The sequence below is a fragment of the Argentina silus genome, assembly GCF_951799395.1.
Source record: "Argentina silus genome assembly, chromosome: 6".
Classification (NCBI taxonomy): domain Eukaryota; kingdom Metazoa; phylum Chordata; class Actinopteri; order Argentiniformes; family Argentinidae; genus Argentina; species Argentina silus.
Window position 1 is genome coordinate 7,367,898 of NC_139660.1, and position 22,015 is coordinate 7,389,912.

A 22,015-nucleotide genomic window follows, 5' to 3' on the forward strand; every position below is an offset into this window, starting at 1 on the left:
CACACAAGGACTAGCTCAGGACCACTACAGCCCTCTCAGTAGGTAGAGCCCATGACTCTTGGCCAGCCAGACTACTATACGCTCTCAGCTACCGACAGTGGTCTACAGACTCACACGGTGGTAGACAAAGTCATCATCCCCAAGAGATTAACTGGTTGTATACTAGATACTGCTTTACAAGCAATCATTTGAACACAGCAACACATATAGGACAGTACACCACATGAAATATAGAATACAGATCGGAGGGGGTTCAACTATACAGTGGGTCAGATTCTAAAAGTTAGTACAAAGCGCACGTGAATGGTACTTACTGTAATAATCAGAATCTATCATAGCCTAGTTCAACACTATAAATAATATACATATAATGTCTGTTGTGATAGAGTTTAAATGGATATCAATGGATTATGTTGAGCCTAATATACACTTAGCGTTAGTATGCACTAGGGCTTGGCTTGCTATGATATACGGAGATCAATAGAATATATGACAGGAAATCCTTAGCTGTAGTTATGATTGTATTACTGCATTATCATCGGCATCAAAGTGATCTAACAGCATGCTTATTGAATTGCCACACACACAAACGTGCATACACACAGACACAGACACAGACACAGACAGACAGACACAGACACAGACACACACACAGACACACACACAGAATTAGCCTGATCTCCTCCAGTTTGTCCATTTAAAGCATCAATAGAGCGTCAACCACATCAAGTCAAGAGCTTTCAGGCAGACACGTCCATTCTTCCAGCCCAATGCTGCGCTGACGTGGGGAAGTGATACGCTACGTTGTTATTAGAGACGGAAGAGGAGGTGACGTGATATTGATGGCCAACTGTAACTCTATTCTACTCAGTACCCTAAGTGTACCACACAGAGTAGCTTTGTCCTGGCACCGTCAATGGAATATCTCCAGCAGGAGCCTAGTATACAGTATGCAGTGTCCTAGTCAGTCCAGACAGGGCTCTGTCATTTGAACAGAATAAAGAGCACAATAATAACATAATAAGAATAATATTATATTATTATTATTATTATTATTATTATTATAATAACAACAACAGGTGCTGATGGAAAGGGATAACTTAGTAGTCAGGATTCAAGTATTGGAAGAGACTGTGGAGGATGTTGTGCGTGTATGAGAGAGAGAGAGAGAGAGAGAGAGCATGTGTGTGTGTGTGTGTGTGGGAGAGAGAGAGAGCATGTGTGTGTGTGTGTGTGTGTGTGGGAGAGAGCTTATCAGTGAGCATCTGTCCCACGTCCTACACAGTTAGTGCGATGATGCAACACCACACACTCCTGCCAAAGAATACATTTTCATCTGTGCTGACCCCCCTCTAGCCAAGATTGCAACACAACCCAACGATTGGTGCCCCCTTTAGTGTGTGTGTGTGTGTGTGTGTGTGTGTGTGTGTGTGTGTGTGTGTGTGTGTGTGTGTGTGTGGCAGGACAGATGGGTTATAGGGGTAGAGGTTGAGTTCAGGTTAAGGGGAGATGACTGGCTGGCAACCTGGCATGCATATAGTAACACAGCCCTGCTGTCCTAAAACCACCAGCAGATAAATCACACACACACACACACACACACACACACGCACACGCACAGACACACACTCACACAACCTGAAACCCGCCTCGCTTCGCTTGACGATCGCCATAGCAACGTCTCCATGACAACATCCAAAGCTGCCGCATAGAAGGAGGAGGAGAGAGCCGAGTCTTGACGATGACAACAAGGCGAGGTTGTGTACAGTCTTAGGGGCAAAGGAAGCTTCTCCCTGATATCAACACTACAGCTATGGGTGAGAGGGGTGGGGTGGGGTGGGGTGGGGTGGGGTGGAGGGGCTGCGTGATGTAGTGCAAGTACACTCAGTTTATCAACCTTTTTTTATTTTTGTAAGAACGGTTTACCCACCATTTTCCCATTATGCTTTTTTTGCATCTATTCACACGGCATACAAAGGTTTTTTTTTTTACATCTTTTTTTACCACTATCCCTAGAGGGGAGGGGGGAGGTCAATGAGTGATGGAGCTGTTGTAACCAGAGCAGAGAGGAGAGGAGATGCTGTCATTGGAGCTTCTTTATGGGTGGGCTGTTGAAAGGAGCTCACAAAGACCACAGCTTTACTCATTTACAACTACAAATGACTTTGTAATTGCCTGCCATCACTCAGAGACAAGCTTCTAATGGCCTTGAGGAAGAGAGCTGGGACATTCTGTACTGTAGAGATGGCAGTGGAGAGCTTTGGTCAAGCACACTCTCTCTCTCTCACACACACACACACACACACACACACACACACACACACACACACACACACACACACACACACACACACACACACTTCATCAGGTACAAGGGCACACACATCCCAATGGGAGAGAGAAAAGTTTCCTACAGGATCAGCAGGAAGATAATCACACAATTTCCACAGACAGCAACTGGTACCAAGACCAGGACTAAGGCCTTGTGTTGAAAGCTAGTAAGGGTATTGGTATTCAGGGATCTAGGAGATCTCTGTGATTCTGGCAAGATAAACAATGTAAGGGCACAAACGCTATATTGCTCTTTGTCCCATGAATACAGTATCAACCTTTCTATCGTTCATATTTCCATGTCTATATTCATCGTTCATGATTTCAAGAGATGAGGGACGAGGCAGTAAGTAATTCCTCTCTCCATATTTGATGGAAGGAAACAGCAAAGCAATCATCCCGCTTAGGCTTTCCATTTGGTTCAATTCCCTCTTACACTAATGTCAAACATCTCTTCAGAAACGCTTCTAAAGAGTTTGTGTATAAGTTTCAACCCCAGAGCCCAGCCGCTCATAAATTATTACTCAGCCCGACCACAAGAGAGATAGATGTGGGCTTTGCTGCTGCCCACCATTAGATCTACTGAACACCACTCCACTCCTGGAGAGAGAGAGAGAGAGAGAGAGAGAGAGAGAGACAGAGACAGATATACAGAGACATAAATCTACTACAGAAGGACACATGTCACCTGAGAAAGCTTTATTGCATCTGACAGCATTAGCATCTAAAGTATACCCTAAATCATCAGTGAGTTTGAGCACTCCTTTCAAGTGTTCCACACAACCTATCCCCATTAGCACATAACCTATCCTTCATGAACACAATAAGCCGACAGTACAGTCTATGGCCATACAGCATCAGATCAGCATGAACAGTATCTAGTGTAGCATTACATGATAAGAATTGTAAATCTAAAGCTGAATCCTGTAGCCTACAGTCAACCTAGGTTCCAACCTCATCTGTGTCTTTTGGAGGCAGGGTATATGGAGAGCTCGTGTGAGAGCTACTGTGGTTTGCATATCTAAGATGGACTTTGATGAACAGAGGGACATAGCTGACCCCACTGCTTGAATGACGGATGAGCAATGCCACACACATTGCTTTCTGTTGCATCACCAGTCTGCAGTAGGCTAACCTCGTTGAGACCAGGCCTTCCTATTTTCAGAAAGCCGGGTGAAATCCTTTGCAGAAAGTAGCTACAAAGAGGTGGAAACCCGTTTGAAATGAGTGACACCTCGGATACATTAAACCAATTAAATACCTTGCTTGGGTGGAGCTCCTCCCTCTGAATAGGAAAAGATGTCGCACATAACAACAAGCAACCATTCCCCTAGAATGTGTTTTATATATATATACACTGCCCTCTCATCACTTGCCTACGGTATATCATGATTATCTGAGCACTCTGTTTTGAGCATTGATGATACTGTCTTACCTTGTGAACTCAACCATAGAAACTAGGTCTTGAACTCACAATGACCACCAGACGCCCTTTATTCTACTGAGAAGGCAGGCCTTATTTTTATTTTTTTAAATATGTTTTTAGGGCATTTCTGCTTTATTGGGATAGAGACAGTAGAGATTGACAGGAAGGATGGGAGAGAGAGGAGGGATGACATGCAAGACGTGTCAAGGGTCGGAATCGGACCAGGAACCTTGCGATTATGTGGTATGCGCATTAGTGTGCTACGCCACTAAGCGCCCCCAGAAGGCAGGGCTTATTGAATAGGAGGACAGGAGTGTGTGTGTGACTGTGGACATTTGTAGCTTGTGCTGGTTTGGCTGTAAGGAAAGACTCATGAAAGAAAGATGAAGTAGGGATGCCATGGTAACAAGGCTACGGTCAGGTATTAAGAACCTCCTCAACTGGCCTTTTGTTCAGTCCTCCAGTCTCTATTCACGGCATGACCCTGTCTGACAGAGAGCACATACACACATACAGGATGTACACACGCACAAACGCGCCACACACACACACTCCTCCAGTCGTAACTCACCCTCTTTAAACAGTTTTTTTTCAAAACGTAGGTCATCTCCTGAGTCATCTACTATTGCTGTAGTTTCAAACTCTGGTAGTTTAAAAGTTGTGGTCAAAACTTTGCTTACTTTGTTCAATTGATCATTGGCCATTAGAAAAATGCCTTTTCTCTCTCTGCGTTCATCTTTTATCTCTGTTCCTCTTTTCTCCCCGTTCACCATTCTCTCTCTAAAGCTGCTCTCTGTCCTTTCATCTCTCTCTAGTCCCTCTCCATCCCTTCACCCCTCTCTAAAAGCAAGAGAGGAGAAAAGGATGCGATGGCAGTCTACCAGCTCCATATCCCTCTCCTGATCCCCCCTGCAGGTAATAATGGCCCATCACTCATCCACTAAGTGCTCTGGACAACACCTTGGGAAAAGGCTACAGGCAGAGCCCAATATGATTACAGGCTATAACTCCCAGGCTAATAGACCGCTGAGCTGAGTGCTGGCTCTGGCCATAGGACAGGAGACAGAGAATACCTCCACTAGATCACCAGACTCTGAGCAAACACAGGACAGGACATGTTCACAATGAGTGTCTCTCCCTAGAACGTGTTGGTGAGGATGAGGAAAATAATACTTAATAAACTTGGCTTCTTTGATTAAAAAAAAATAGAGCGTAATGCAGAGAAGGATGTTTTTCCTGCGAGTATGTTATTATACTGTACTAGAAGCAGGACTAGTTTGACTAGAACTTAAATGTGCCTAGACCAAGCATGTCCAGTGGATGCTTACAGTATGTCCACACACCATACAAACTTTTTGTTTTGTTTTGATCTCTCAGTCTGTAATGGAACAGAATTAGCCCAGGTGAAACCGACCTCACCACTACAGAAGTGACCAGAAGCTGCCTGCCCAGTTAATGGCTTAGTTAATATGCTGCTGTGATCAACTGGATTTGAAACTGGCTTGTCTATACTCCACAATACTGTGCTACTTGAGATAAAGCCTTGGCTAATGCTAGTCTCCAGGTCTCACATGAGCGTGGTTCACTGAGCCACCTCGGTTACACTGCCACTGAGCTAGTTACAGGGAGCTAGTTACCACCTTGGTCAAGGACAATGTTAGTTAAAGAAGCGTCCTGAAGCAGGTTATGTAAAACACCACTGAACTGTCGGGAGGAGGCTGGGTGCCAGGGGGATTGGGTCTCTGTTAACTACTCAGCTTCTCCTGTCCCGGGAGACACACACACGTCTTAGTTGACCCAGTCAGGTCAGTGCTTCGGTGAGCTCTCTGCTCTCACACTTCCCATAACAAGCAAAGAAAGGAACTTTATTATGTGTCGCACACACACTGCAAACCCTAATCACACAGTAAATCAACACGTGTGTAGGCGTGTGTGTACAGTAGGCGTACAGTATGTGTGTGCATGTCTGTGTACAGTAGGCGTGTGTGTGTGTGTGTGTGTGTGTGTGTGTGTGTGCATACACACAATATTAGTGTTACCTGGCTAGCTCCGGCCGTGATGCAGTCACTGAACGCATTTCTTTTGGCAAAGAAGGTCAGCAGCTGTTGCCATCGAGATAAGGAAGAGCAGGATGATGAGGAAGAGCCGGGTCCGTGGGTAGACGGCAGTTCCTCTGAGGAGCATCTCTTAGGCCCATGCTTCTGTTTGGGTCCATGCCCTGGATTGCCACCCCCACCGCGCCCGCTACGGGGGTACAGGGTGTTGTTACCAAATATATAGTTCATCTCTGGATGGAGAGCTTGGGTTCCTCTCTTTTCCCTCCACTTAACTCCTCTCTATTCTCCTCTTCTCTTCTCTTCTCTTCTCTTCAGGGCCGGGAGCAAGGGATCAGCTGGCTTAGAGAGCGATTGTACCGGCAGCCACAGAGAAACGAGGAGGAAGAGGTGGAGGAGGAGGAGGAGGAGTGGTGCGCGGTCAGGCAGGCAGGCAGGCTGGGATAAAGTTACAGCAGCATCCTACTCAGACAGCCAGAGTCTAAAGGGAAGTCTGTTTGATGGCTGCATCCTCCGGTCCCTATCCAAACGCCACATGTCCGACAGCTACAGTAGGAGGTGAGGACCACGAGAGAGAGAGAGAGATGGAGGGAAAAAGGGAGGTGGAGAACGCACCGCCAGCAAACTCCACACCCACGGAGTAGCAGGATCACTGGGGCCCTCCTCTCTTCTCTTTAAGGAACGACAGGGCGAGAAAGAGGGCCAGGCGAAAGATAGGAAACAAGCTCAATTACCTGACTGGTCCCACAGACATCAGAGAAGGGAGGTCTTGCTCTCTCTCTCTCTCTCTCTCTCTCTCTCTCTCTGGTTCTAAATGGATCTCCAGTGAAGCAGTAGAAGACCAGAGTTCAATCACAGCACCTTCTTAAGAGCGGAAGTAGAAATCCCACAGCTCCCCCTTCTACACCCACACTCACATTAAATATGAATGGAGTGAAGAGAGGAGGAGAGCCTCAGAAGAGATGGATGGGTGGGTGGGTGGGTGGGTGGGTGGGTAGGTGGGTGGTGTGGTGTTCCTTCCCACTCCTCCTCTTCTCCGCCCTCTTCCTCCCCCTCTCACACACTCGCTCGCTACCTGAAGTGTTTAACTCTATCCCAGCTCACCAGAGAGGCTCCCTCTAGCCCCTAGGAACAGGAAAGCTTTCACAGAGCCATTGATTGGGCCCACTCCAGAGCCATTGTCCAGGCTAGAAACACGAGCCGTGTCTCAGACGATTCGATTACACACACTGTTTACGCCCAACTGCCTAGCCTGCCTACCAGCCAGGCCAGTTGCATAACTGTGAAAATAGATCCCCGGTAAAAACGCTGTGTTCACAAGTCCAGGACGGAGAGACAGACAGACCGACGAACAGAGAGGAAAAAAGCCCAGAAGAAAGAGGAGCCCTAGTAACTTCCCTGGTGAGAGTAGGGGAGAGGGGGGAGGGGGGCATCCAGGAAGTGTGTGTTAGCCGTCGTGAGAGGTTCTGGTCAACGTCGGCAGCTCCTATGCTGCGTCGTGTGGGTGCTGTATCTGTGTGTGTTCTCCTCAGAGGGTGGTTTTTTTTTTCAGACTCCGCGGCTCCCCGGTGCTCCCACACAACACACACTAGCACACGCAAACACCACACACCCACACACCCAGACACACACACACACACAGCTGATCCGGAACGGAATAACAACAGACTGTACCCGATGGAGGTAGAAAAAAGGGAAAGAAAAACGAGAGACACTCCTCTTCTCCACGCCTGTGCAGAGCAACGTTGACTCCACAAGCAAGCTCAGCCTGTTGCTGCTTCTGTCTCTCTCTCCCAGGCTCTCCTCTCTCCTCTGAGTCAGGCTGAGGGAGGAGTGTGTATGACTCTTCGAGAGTGGTGGTGGCTGGAGGAGTGTGTGTGTGTGTGTGTGTGTGTGTGCGTGTGTCTGTGTATATATCTCTAATGCCTGTTGCTGCTTCTGCTTCTCTCCCAGGCTTTTCTCTCCTCTGAGACAGGCTGGAGGGAGAGTGTATGGGTGTGTGTGTGTGTGTGTGTGTGTGTGTGTGTGGTGGTAAGAGCCAGCACCAGCTCGTAGGTGTGCCCCTGCCACAGGTGTCACGCAAGAAAATAGCCATTGTCACAGCTTGTGTCTCTGTCCCCCCAGGGGGCCAAAACCATGGCAACAGCTTTCACATCCAATAAAGCTAGCTGCAGCCCCACCAAGCCCCTCCTGCCTCACTGCTCAAGACTGACGTCTAAATATACTCTCCAGAGAAGAGCAGGGTAAAAATAGGACTCATATACACACGCACGCGCACACCCGCACGCGCACACACACACACACGCACACGCACACACACGCATGCACGCACGCACACACGCATGCACGCACGCACACACGCACACACACAGTACCTACTGCCCTGGTCTTCATGATCAGCCTCCCAGTAGCTAGGAGACCAAAATAGCATCTGCTCACCGGTTACTACGACAGCATTCTCAGGGAACAGAGAGGATGTCTGATGTGGTATTTTTAGATGGTTCCAGATCTTGGGAGTTATTTTCTCTTTCTATTATGCATTCAAATGAACTGCTATTCAGGTGGACTATCCAGTATACCTCTTGTATGTATGTGTACTGTATAAGAAATAAACCAGACTACATGGTACACTGCACATTTCAGTGCACATATTGTGCATGTGGGCAAGTCATAGTGGCAGATGTTTCGCTTCTCAAGGGGATGTTATATACAGTATACAAGCTTCCAGTGAATAGAAAATGCTACAGGTGCTAGTTGAAGCTAATGGAAGCACTGTGCTGATTAGCTATCCAAACGCTGCCATACTGCACAACACACTGCATGGTCATCCTACTTCACATCCCACAAGATACATCCATATCCTATATCCATACGGTCATAGACCCACCACCTAAACAGTGGCCATCAAAGCCAATCACAATTGCATTTGTATACTAGTGTGTACTATTCCCCCAGCTCTCTCCCCCTGTCCCCTATGCACCACGTAGAGCACTGGAAAGGTGTCAAAGAAAATATGGCTACAATTCTACCCAGTCTATCAGAGGGAAAGACATAGCCAGTGCCGTTTTGCTTAAACCTATCAAATCCTCTCAGATCTACACAAGTGCCTCGAGGAGTAGAGGCTCGGGGTCGATTTGGGATTAACATTTACAGTGCATCACACCGCCTGTATTGAAATGTATACTCCCTGCCACTTACATGTCTAGTCAGACAGGTGAGCTGTCAACACACATGCTGACACTCTCTGTCTCTGTCGAATGTCAGCTGATAAATAGTGGAGAGAGGTTTAATAATTCAAGGCCAATTAAACAGAAATACAGGACATGTATATTTAATAGGACAGCTGCTGTGGACCCCTCCCTGTCTCTGACTGAGATAAAAGACCCTCTCAACTCACTGCATACAGAGCCATCGATATACAGCAGACAGGTAGGCATGGATATACAGTACAGAGTTATAAGTCCAACTCAACTCACGGTAAGCTGGACCTTTGAAAAACAGACAATAGATTCTCTCTCTCTCGTCACCAGGTTAAAGCTTGATGACAGGATGTGTTACATGGGAAGACTATCCATGTCAACCCTGAGGAGAACAAAACGTTAAGACTACAGTAGTAGACTCATGAGTAAAGCTGTCCTCAGGGTTCAAGCAAGGTAACTCATCATGTGAGCGTCCTATCACCTCTGATACAAATACCAGCATGTACTTGGCATATTGTATATCAGCCAGTTACATCTCAGATACCCTGTCCTCTCCATAGAAGACTGTGTCTCCTCCTAGCAAGGAACAACACTACAACACTGTTGTTGTTGTGTTGTTGTTGTTGTTATTGTTAATAACCTCAGAGTCTGTGTGTGTGTGTGTGTGTGTGTGTGTGTGTGTGTGTGTGTGTGTGTGCGTGTGTGTGTGGCTACAACAGAGCAGGGATGAGGCATTGTTTTATAGATGGATCGTTCCATGCCTGTCTCTTCCATCAGGCCCTCATTAAATACCCCAGAGATTTACATAGGATAATATATTACTTCTTATTTATGCGGATGCAGCATGTATCTGTTATCATCAACTCTGAGGAGATTCTATCACATCATTCCCTCACAAACCAAAAATATATCAATCAAAGCTGGAAGCTCTGAGTCTATTGGATGACTTCAGAAAAGCGTTCGCCATGCTTTTGGGGGTGGGGCTACGCTGGGGGTGGAGCTACAGTATAGTATTCACAATATATTGATGTAGATTCAAGGACAGGAACTCACCAATAACATGCATTGATTCATAACATGGTGCTAAAATATATTCAAATTAACCAAATGAAATTCAATTAATTGAACTTCTTGAGGCATGAAATTAATTTTGCATGCAATGAATTTACTTAATTAACTAATAAACCAAGACACTACTGCAGAGTCATTCATCCCACTATGATTCAAACTCATAAACTATTATTCACAGCGATAGCTAAGCAAGCACCTTTTCCTGATTCAAATATAATTTACTGGGTACACCCAAGCAATGCTTATATAGCTTGAACATATACAACTACACGAGGCATGAATTGACTTTCTTTCTATCTATTTCTCTCTCTCCAACTCCATCACAGGTCTATTTACCTCTTGCTGTGGTATGTTGTTGTGGTGTTTTGGCCTGCTGTGTGAACAGACTCAGAGGTGAGGTTAGAGAGAGAGAGAGAGAAAGGGAGGGAGTGAGAGAAAGGGAGGAAGAGAGAGAGAGAGAGAGAGAGTGAGAGAGAGAGAAAAAGTCTCTCTCTCTCTCTCTCTGCTAATCAACAACAAGTCTATCTGTCCGGCGGTCTCTCCCAGCACCAGTGCCTGAGGTCAGAGCTAGTGTTTTAGCCCTAGTGAATCATGTCCTGCTAATGCTACAGGTTAATCAGGATAATGATCTATAGGGACACTGCTCAGGGTTATCACCCTTCAATGTTTCTCCTCTTTAACTCAGCGCACGTAGCATTGCAGCACAGCACAGTCCAGCAGCAAAGCCCACCCACGGTAAGGAGTGTGGGCTGACACAGAGAGAGAGAGAGTGTGTGTTTCGGGTAGTGTGAGGGAGTGGGATGTGTGTGTCAACTTCGAGTGTAGCAGTATAGTGTGGGCTGTGTGTGTGTGTGTGTGTGTGTGTGTGTGTGTGTGTGTGTGTGTGTGTGTGTGTGTGTCTGTGATGGGGGGGGTGGGGGGGGGGGCGGGGGGAGGGGGGTTGTGCTGCTATTAACCTTAAAAGTGTGGGGAAGCATTGCATCGTCATGATACCAAAGTCATCTCAGAACAACAAAGCTTCTACGACAAAATGTCTTTGCCAGAGAGTCAGAAATCAATATTTCCACAACCCCTGACATTGCTTTGTGGTTCAACCCTAAGTAAAATCCCATGTTAAGACAAATGCAATGGAGCGTTGATGGGTTCTAGATGATGTCATCGCTACCGTATTGATAGTCTACTCCACTGTATTGATGGATGCCAGAGTTTCATACTGCGGATGGGTTTTCACTGCACCTATTGACTTTAGAAGAACACGCTGACATTCCTCTGCTAGGTCATCACTTCCTTGTTTACAAACCACGTCTTGTACAGACTATAGATATCCCTATACAGTAGACCTCTACATAGGAATCTCTATGGAAGTCTTTCTGATCAGAAAGTTTGAGATGCATCACATCATCCCTACCTACTACCAATTGTATATACATTCCCCCTACCCATAACAGAAAGTGTACATCAATTCACCCTACCTACTACCTAGTGCATATACTGTACACCCTCCTCCCTACCTACCAGGAAGTGCAGGTGTAGTGTCCTGGTCCTCCTTATGGTCCTGATTAAGCGACGACCCATCTTTTTGGTGCACCACACAGAGGCCAGCATGTCTGTGCTGGGCTTGGAGCGGGCTCTCCTGTGCTAGCCGGCTTACACACACACACACACACACACACACACACACACACACACACACACACACACACACACACACACACACACGCACACAAACACACAAACACACAAACACAAACACACACACACACACACACACACACAACCCTCCCTTAGGGGGCCATGGGGTCCTTCAAGAGGCTGAGAGATACTACCTTCTCCCCCTGCGCAGCGCAGCGCAGCATGTCACAGCCAAGTGCACTCAGCGACGAGCAGAGTGGTGGGTAGGAGATAAGGCAGTGCTCCTCTGATTGTGTCCTTCCAGAGACAGGAGTCACAGCCAGTCAGTCACACACACACACACACACGCAAACACACACACACACACACAGGTTGAGAGGACTCAAGCGGTTTCTGTCGGTTGTGTTCCCTCAGAGGGAGAGAGACGGCTCATTTCTCACTACTGTCTCATCATCACACCCGCACGCACGCACACACACACACCATTCCCTCTCCCCTCCCCTCCCCTCCCCTCCCCTCCCCTCTCCTCTCCTCTCCTCTCCTCTCCCCTCCTCTCCCCTCCCCTCCCCTCCTCTCCCCTCTCCCCTCCTCTCCTCTCCTCTCCTCTCCCCTCCCCTCCCCTCCTCTCCCCTCCCCTCCCCTCCCCTCCTCTCCTCTCCTCTCCTCCTCTCCCCTCCCCTCCTCTCCAAGCCCTCATAGGCAGGGAGCTCAACTGCATACAGTAGGCCTTGAACATAGATGCCTACGTACACAGTATACCAACCATGGTGGGATATGAAACCCACCCCCACTCTGTAGTAGCTGTCAGCGCTGCCTCTTGTCTGTGGGTCCGTCTGCGCCGTCTTACTCTCCTTCTCAGAGGACAGACAGTCTACTGCCAAGCCTAGCCTTCACTAATAGACTGCATTAGCGCAATGACAATGACGTGCTGGGATCACCAAGTGCTATGTGTGTGTGTGTGTGTGTGTGTGTGTGTGTGTGTGTGTGTATTCCCTCCTATCCTCCTCTCACTTAACTCACAGCCCTGTCAAGTAAGTAACAGTCCAATAAGGATATACAACAGAAAACAGATACTGCAGAAGAGGTTGTTGTAGGTGATCTGATTTCACACTGTAAGTAGAAGTTAGATATTTCAAATCTGCGTGCACGTAATCTGAGTTTGAATGAGACATAGATGAGGCTGTGTGTGTGTGTGTGTGTGTGTGTGCGTGTGTGTGCGTGTAAGAAAGAGAAAGATGCTGAACAGGACCACCCGCTCATTGGAATTCAGGCTGGTGCGCCTCTGAAAGGTGTCCTCCACCAGGCAGAGTGGCGCGCTGCAGAAATGCTTTCCCCCTACAGTCTGCATTACCGTGCAGAGTTAAAGAGAACTAATGCACTTGTAGCCCTGAAGGAGCACCCCCGTTATCTCCTCTGTGACTCCATCTCTACCGCCGACACAAGGCTCAGAGGGACGGGGGGGAACATAAAGGCTGCAGATCTATAGGGCCTCCTCTTCTCCTTCATCTAAACTCATCTGAAGACACACTGGAAGCTCAGTGAAAGCAATATGGCGGATACGGATACTGGTGTGAGTGCGCTATTACCTTTTCCCGATCTGTGGCGTCAATGGAGGAAAGGTGACAGGGAGTGGACTATTTATTGAGATAGATCTAATCTCAGAGACCTCACCTTCATGGTCAAAATGCCTTTGCAACTTCAGGACTGATTTTAACTAAAACGACAGAGACTTTGAGAGAATTAATAATCATAAGAGCTACAGTGGTTTCCTCATGGTATTTTAGGAGAATCACACACAGTCTTGTCTTCTTTTAAGTTCACATTCAACAACACATACTGTACTGTACAAAGCTTCACCACACCCAAACATGTGATGTAACCACCTCAAACATTCACCATAGGCTCACATATCACAGCTAGCTACTACACAAGATGATCTCTCTCTCTCTCTCTCTCTCTCTCTCTATGGCAATGGTGCCACCTAGAGCTTGCAAAGTCGTACTACAACACATTACAAATGGTGGAGCTCGAAATAAAAAGGCACAGCTTCTCCAAAATGATTTGATCTTCATGATAGCACAGGAAGCACTGTCACACAGTTGCCACAAATGGAACAGCAAAATGAAATGAAACACCAAAAGGGGGCAGCAAGGCGGGCATTCTGGGCGAATGAACGGCGTGGACGGGGTTACCTGTAGGAGGGCGTGGTTTTGGGAGTAGAGCGTAGAAAAGGTGGGGGCCGGGACCTCCTCCAGCCCATAAGATGCACCACCGTCGAAGATACACTCCAGAGACTCTACCTACAGCACAGAGAGGAACTCATCCTGTCACTATAACACACACACAGACACACGCACGTATGCACGCACGCACGCACGCACGCACACACACACACACACACGCACACACACACACACACACACACACACACCTGAGACTACCAACATAGAGAAAAGCAGCCTGTCACAAAACAGAGTATAGGCTCTGTTACACACTTATAAAACAAACTTATACAAATAAAAGAGAATGTGTGTGTTCTCTATAACCGTTTATAAGAGAAGCACACATACTGTAAGCACACAGATGCTCACACCCACACACATGCAGTGGATGAGGCAAAGCCATACACAAGATAGCCAACCAGAGGAGTGCTATGTCGTGTTGATATCAACATTGTGCTCATTGCTCTGATGTATACAGTAAGCCTACCGTTACACTGGCACTCACAACAGTGAAAGAAGCCATGACCAGAGCCTTAACTACGATAAACATCAAGCTCACAGAAGCGGCACAGTACACACAAACACACACACATAAAATACATCAACGGTCCTCTATGCAAACACACACACACTTGGATTGTTTCAAGTGTACAAGATGAACGACAGAGCACATGTCAGCTGAACATGGACATTTCCATGCCGTCTGTATCAAACTGACAGACTTGTTACCACAGACATTGACTGATACAGTACAGGGGCCAACGCAGACCCTGGGATGGGGCACATATTAAGTCAACAGAGATGCCCATGCCAAAGAGCAGCACTTTGGATGAGTGGAGAAATCAGCTGAACGTGCATCTCCATGGAAATGCACCAAGAGTCTCCAAACATCTTCCTCTAATAAATACACAACAACCAAGACAACACAGTGTTGTACGTTTCACACAGCAAAGCAGTCAGGCTGCAGCAATGTTCCACAATGATATCACACAATACAAGGGCCCTGTCCCCTTTTTCTCACACACTGAGGTGTGTGTGTGTGTGTGTGTGTGTGTGTGTGTGCGTGCATGTGTGATTATTGAGTGTGCGTGTGTGTGTGCGCGCGCGTGTGTGTGTGTGTGTGTATGTGTGCATATGTGTGTCGTTAGTGTCTGTGTGTGTGTGTGCGTGTGTGTGTGCGCGTGTGTGTGTGTGTGTGTGTGTGTGTGTGTGTATGCGAGTTTGTGTGAGTGTGTGTATAATACTATATCCGCGTGTGTGCATGTTTGTGTGTCCGGTCCATATCAGGTACAGGTAGAGTACAGTAGGGCCAGGCCAGCCCAGCCCCAGGGGCAGTAGGAGCAGAGTCGTGGGGAGAGGCAGGATGGCTGCTCCATCTGTCTGGGTCCTGCTAGCCAACGGCCCCACTGAGAGGCTACGCACACACTACATCTACCTGGGGGGGGGAGCGCTAGAAATAACCACAAGGACAGGCAACACTGGACACACAACACACACTCTGTTCAATGGTTCCAAATGGATACACAACCTTTGTCAAGTACTGATATGTCATTGAGAGGAGTTTGATGCACTTCTGAACACTTTACCTCAAAGGAGGATAGGAAAATGAGCTTTACTGTCATATCTATGTCTATATCAAAACAAATAAAAATCACTTTCTCAAATAAACTAGAATGTACGGCTGACCTATCGAGGACTGCAATTCCATACCATTTCAACGGAATTGTCATGATCTTTATGTCAATTACTGACAGAAGGGGGAGAGACATAGTCACTGATCAATTAATCATATTTCGGAAAACAATACTCAAATCGAGATATCTCTTGAGAAAGGAACAGAAGCTTCAGTGATTGGGCCATTTGACACGGGGAAGGACCCTAAACATTGCAGTGACATGAATGAGCCACAAGGTGGAGGTAGACAACAGTCAAACAACAAAACCACACAGACGCTTCACTATGTTTGGTATGTCTACTGACTGAGAACACTTAATTACAAATGATAGGCCTACTGTATCTTAGCAGTAAAAAGAAGTTGTTAGGACACAACTACTTTCCACTATAATGACAGAGTACTACTGTTCAAAGTCAAACCTTTTAGTTTGTTGACAATGTCATCTCATGCTTATAGTCACATGATAACCACAGTCATTTTCAGTCATCTAACATACAAACAACATGTGCATGCAAACGTAAACAAACACAAACAAGTAAACACATAAATGCCTGTTTGCACCGTCGACATAATGTAAAGCTATTGTTTTAAATCATCTGACTGAAGAGTGCTTCAGGCTGACAACAACTACTAACAGAAGCGACTCATCACTCGTGTCATCCCTGTGACATGTGCCATGTGACACGTGTGTAAGCCAGGGACCTATATTATTCACACTGTGGCTGGTGTGTTGGTGCACATAGAAACAGAAAGGACAATGATGATTTCTATGTTGGTGCATGGGTCTGGGTTGGGTTGATCTGTGAGTTTATGGGGGCTACAGGGGCACCCAGTAGATATTGTGAGAGTAGGAATAGAGTGTGTCTATAGTAAATGGAAGAGATGAGAAAGAGGGGATCAGATGAAAGAGAAGAACTGGACAGTGGGGGGGGGGGGGGGGGGGGGGGTCATACAATAAACAAAATACACTTGACTTTGAATGTCTGTGTGTCTGTGTGAGGGTACATGCATACTTGTTCATCTATGTGTGTGTGCCCTACCTTCATGGGAGTGATGTGTGCGTGGGACACGTATCCATGGACGTTCTCGATCTGGGAGAGGTTCTTCTCTGCTACCTGGACCAGCTCTGGCCCCCGGCCCTCCCTCCCCTCTCTCTCCCGGAGCGTGTCGTAGCCCCGCCCCCCCTGGAGCTGCAGCTCCCGTCCCTCCCCAGGGTGCTGGGGGCAGGCCTGGGCATGGGGCAGGGTCTGGATTTGGGGCAGGGGGCCAGGGTCGATGGGGGGAGACCCATCCTCATCCTGGTACCGGTACTTCTGTAGGAGGGAGAGAAAAGGAGAGGGAAAGGGAGAGGTTTCTGTTAGTTCGAGGGTCATGTGCGGTAAGCACTTCTAAACAGGCTTAGTGTCACTCAGTGAGAACTGTCTCAAGATCAAACAGACCTCTCTACACCCCACTGAGCACACAGACAGTGTGTTTGTGTGTGTAAGCATGAGTGTGTGCCTGTGTATATATGTATGTGTGTGTGTGTGTGTGTGTGTGTGTGTGTGTGTGTGTGTGTCTTGCCGTAGGGAGGCCCAGGTGTATGCCCAGCGTGGTAGTAATTGCTTTATAAGCATGTCCCATTGTTACACTGATGATATAGACATAATGTAAACCCCCAGGACAGTAAAGCTGTGTAGCAGGGTTGTATTCAGTGAATTGATCACATTCCCAATCTTGCAGATAGAAATATTATGTTAAGAGCTGATATGACTCATTTGTCTACGCGATAAGACACTCATACCTGCTCTACACATTACAATTCTATCCACCCATCTGATTCTGAACATTCAGTAACATTACTTCCTCCTGTGCAGGTCCCTGGACTAAAGGCGCCTTCAGCAAAACCACGCAAACAAGTTTGGTTTGATTCCTGTCGTTTTACTGTTATAACAAGTCCCAGTCGGGCCACAGAGACGTTGCTTTAGGGCCTCACTGGCCTGGAGAGGCAGCCCAGCTATAGGGATGAAGCCTGTGGGACTGGAGAAGCTGCACAACTACTCGAGGCATAATCAGGCAGACTCACTGTACAAGAAAGGAAAAACCGGAGAAAGACATTTTCCTCTAACAGACACATACAGACACCTAATGAAGTTTGCGGGCGGAGTCGGAGCTAAATAAGGACAGGCTGTCCCTAAGGAGAGGGAGGAGAGAGGAGAGGAGAGGAGAGGTGAGGAGAGGAGAGGAGAGGAGAGGTAAGGAGAGGAGAGGAGATGAAGGGGGGGGGGGGGGGTTAGAGGAAGAGGAGGGGGAGAGGAGAAAGCAACGACAGAGAAGGAGAAGAGAATATGGAATATAAGTGGAAAGATAGATAGAGAGAGTGTGAATGTGTGTGTGTGTGTGTGTGTGTGTGTGTGTGAGTGAGTGTGTGAGAGAGAGTGAGAGAGAGAGAGAGACAGAGAGAGAGAGAGAGAGAGAGAGAGAGGAGAGAGAGAGGAGAGCAGAGCAGATAGAGGAGGACAGGAACTCTCTGAAGAGGTGATTTCAGTTGCCGGCGCCGCCGTAGTCCCCTCTCTCCCTCTCAGCCATCACCCTGACACCAATCTGCCAGGCTCTCCAGACGTGAAACCCTGCGCTCAGCAGACCTGCCCGCTCAGCACCAGCATGGAACACTAACGACTGCTACTGTCACAGCCGCTACCCAGTCCATTACGCATCGCTTAGTCTTAAACAGCAACTAGATACAGTACATGTATGATACAAGGACACATACCTCTCAAGATACAAGCTTCCACACACACACACACACACACACGCCCGTATGCACGCTCACACACACTCACATACTGGTCCCAAAGTGCTTTACATAAAAGGGAAGAGTTTCACACACACACACACACACACACACACACACACACACACACCAATGTACTGTACTCTCACTCCAGGAAAGATTGCATATCTGTGAAGTACAGATGCTGTGTATCTGTTAAGTGCTGAATGTGCACTCTTCACCCCTGAGAGACCAGGGCAGTTAGTAGAGGGGTCAGAAGGTCAAGGGGCAGACAGAGTGGACAAACTGCTGCGCCTGTGTGTGTGTGTGTGTGTGTGTGTGTGTGTGTGTGTGTGTGTGTGTGTGTGTGTTCAACCAAAATAAACGGAGAGGGCTAAAGGAGGTAGTCTACCAGTCAGCCAGTCATGCAGTTGGCCCAGCCCTGGCCAAATGACCCAGGAACTCACACAAGCAATGGCCCTGATGGACCGTCTACTGCCACGCTGGCATGGTGTTGAGGTACAGCAGACGGACCTTCACTCAAACACACACACAGTAGACACCAGTGACTGTAGACCAGGGGTGCAGGAAACTGCAACCTTGACTGCACTGCATCCTTCATCCTTGAGAAGAGGAGGAAAGTGTGGTAGGAATGAAGAGGTAGAAGAGAGAGAGAAGAGCGTAGGGAGAGGAGAAAGAAAGGAAGAAGAAAGTGGAGTCTGGGGGGAGGAACATCTGGTGCAGTTCACTGCAGCAGCCCAGAACAGCATCACTCACAGTCAGTCCCAGTCAGTCAGTGTGTGCCAGCTGCTTTGATGGATCATGCTAGACTCTTTGATGTGGGTTAAGGACTGCCTTGGGAGGTCAGAGCTCTCAATACAGAGTCAATACACACATCCTATCACACATAAACACACACACACACACACACACACACACTCTCGCTCGGTCTTTACTGACTCAAACAGTATGCACGCACACACAGACACACATGTGCATGCGCGCACACACGCGCATGCACGCACGCACGCACACACACACACGCACACGCGCACACACACACACACACACACACACACACACACACACACACACACACACACTGTGCTCCCTGTTTGCCTGTTCTATTTTAGCAGCTGCCTCCTCTCTGAACAGTATCTAATACCCTCGTCTACAGAGTGACAGGGACTAGATTGGAGGGAGACTTCTCAGAGTAGCTGTCTGTGTGAAAGGGGATAGGAGCTGTACTGCTTTAGGAGGAAATGAACCAAACACTGTCTTGCTGCTCCACTTACAGCAGGTTAGGACAGAATACAATGGAATAGAATACAATGGAATTGAATGAAATGGAATAGAATAGAATTTAATGAACACTTAAATAAAATGGACTAGACTAGAATGGAACGGACCACTATTTTCCACAGGGGGAGTACAACAAATGCATAAGAGCACAATTAACAGTGCTATGACTACTATATACTGTCTATGCTTGGAGGAGATAAGCTTTTTAGTAATCTACCTCTAACTGCAGATTAGCTGGTGCCACATGCTACCCCCGTGAGGAAGATGGATCGGCTTCATTAACGGGCATTTAACAGGTCAGATGGATTATCACACTCATTAACAGGGGGGAGTTATGACTCCATCTAACGGACATGGTGACAGGTGCACTATGAGAACCACACCAATCAAAGGGCAAGATATTAGCATGGGATATTAGTGTCGGATCATCAGGCATGCTAGTTAATTCCGTCGAAGGAAGGGGCATTAGGGTCCGTCGCTTGTGCTGTTGAGCTTGTCCTTGCGGAGGTGTGTGTGTGTGTGTGTGTGTGTGTGTGTGTGTGTGTGACCTCTGAGGAGACAAGAAAGACCATCACTATGCCTACTACTGCAGTGCCGGCCATTCCCCCTGCCAGAGCACCCAGAGAGACAGACAGAGCCTGGCTCCAGATCTGTATGGCTGTGCTTTAGCCAGCTCCTCTGTTGTTGTCATGTCAAACATTTGCTCCAGTACTGTACACACAGATCTGGAGCCAGGCTAATCTTACCCTGGTATGAGAGGTAATTCTTACAATGAAGCGGAAGGAGAGTGTTTTAGCTAGAGTGGTTTAGTCGGGGACTGTTATCACATGAGACAGTGAGAGGAGTGGTGTGTGTGTGTGTGTGTGTGTGTGTGTGTGTGTGTGTGTGTGTGTGTGCGTTGGGCCAGGGAACCCCAGAGGAGCAGGCAGTTGCATAATCGGCTGTTCTCCCACATTTGAATAGACCAGCCTGAGACACACTATAACTCAGGGAGCACTAGGACCCTGCCGCTCCCACGGCGACAGGACGGCTGTCACTGTTATCATAACACTGCCACTGTAAGCACCGAGGCTCAGGACTTTGGGTCTAAACACACACATACACACAAGCACAAATACACACAACAAACCAAACACACACACACACACACACACACACACACACACACAACATCAACGTATGAGGTGACTGGTCACTTTGAGCAATCACAGCACATTATAGAAGACAGAGATAAGGATGGTTTTTGAAGGTTTCTTTACGTGATGGGTATTTCATTTACCAATATGAGGCATTGAGGAGTGAAGCATGTTCTAGGTCTGCTTGGTTTAGCTCAGCTATTGAAAGTCATGCAGGCTCAGTCAGTGTATGGTTTAGTATGGACATTTAGAGATACAGACACACATACAGACACACACACACACAAACAGTCATGTGTCAGTGTGTCAGGAATCAACTCCAGCCTTGTGTAGCCAGAAATATGTGACTGGATTTAGAGCATATTCAGCATTCAGTGTGTGTGTGTGTGTGTGTGTGTGTCACCATATAATGTGATGGTAAGCATCACCCCTGCTTTTAAGCATGTTTGTGTATTGTTAAGAGAGAGTCTCTTAGTTAAAAACTGAAGCATCTCACATATGGCAGACACACTACAGAACCCAACACCTGTTTCCCATGTCTTCTATACACATGGTAAACAAACAAACAAACAAACAAACAACTGTTACTAAACCCTGTCCACCCTGCATCTCTGTCTCCTGCTTTCACAGCACATGGTGGACAGTCACAGCATAAAACAGCCAGAGTATAATACCTCCTTCAGAACACCAGTGTTTGTGTGTCCAGCCACAGTAAAAACAGAATAAACTCTAGTGTATATGTATACAGCCAAAGTTAGAGACAGTGTGGATTTCTCCTAAGTAACACAAATGTATGTGTGTACATAGCCAATGTCACACACACACACACTCCTACCTTGCATCCGAACATGAGCGATATGGTGCTGTTGGTGCATGCTACTTTACAGTGGCACAACATTGGGCTAGACAGATAGCGGTCCGACTGATGGATGCTGGGAGTCATAGTCTTCTCAGTGCCTCCATCGTAGTCCCACAACGTCCCTCACTCCCCCTGGAGACACAGAGGACTCCCTAAGAGTCTCAGCTCTCATCCGGTTCTCCCTGCCTCTTCCTCACCATCATCATCATCATCATCATCCTCCTCCTCCTCTCAGTCAGTCAGTGGGATGTACAGGCAGCATGGAGTAGTCCTACAGCCGGCTAGCCTTCCTCCCTCTGTCTGTCTGTCTGTCTGTCTGTCTGTCTCCCCCCGTCTCCTTACGTACACAACAGCA

The 22,015-nt window shown here is 47.4% G+C and overlaps 1 protein-coding gene across 4 annotated transcripts in view; it reads right to left on the reverse strand.

Annotated features, from left to right (window-relative positions):
• dlg1a (discs large MAGUK scaffold protein 1a) overlaps nucleotides 1-22,015 on the reverse strand; it is a 92,008-nt gene that overhangs the window by 48,340 nt on the left and 21,653 nt on the right. For all 4 annotated transcript variants that reach the window (XM_083670975.1, XM_083670977.1, XM_083670976.1 and 1 more), the window contains exon 4: nucleotides 16,652-16,924. In XM_083670975.1, coding sequence (XP_083527101.1) covers nucleotides 16,652-16,924 — 273 coding nt within the window. The remainder of the gene's footprint in view (nucleotides 1-16,651; nucleotides 16,925-22,015) is intronic.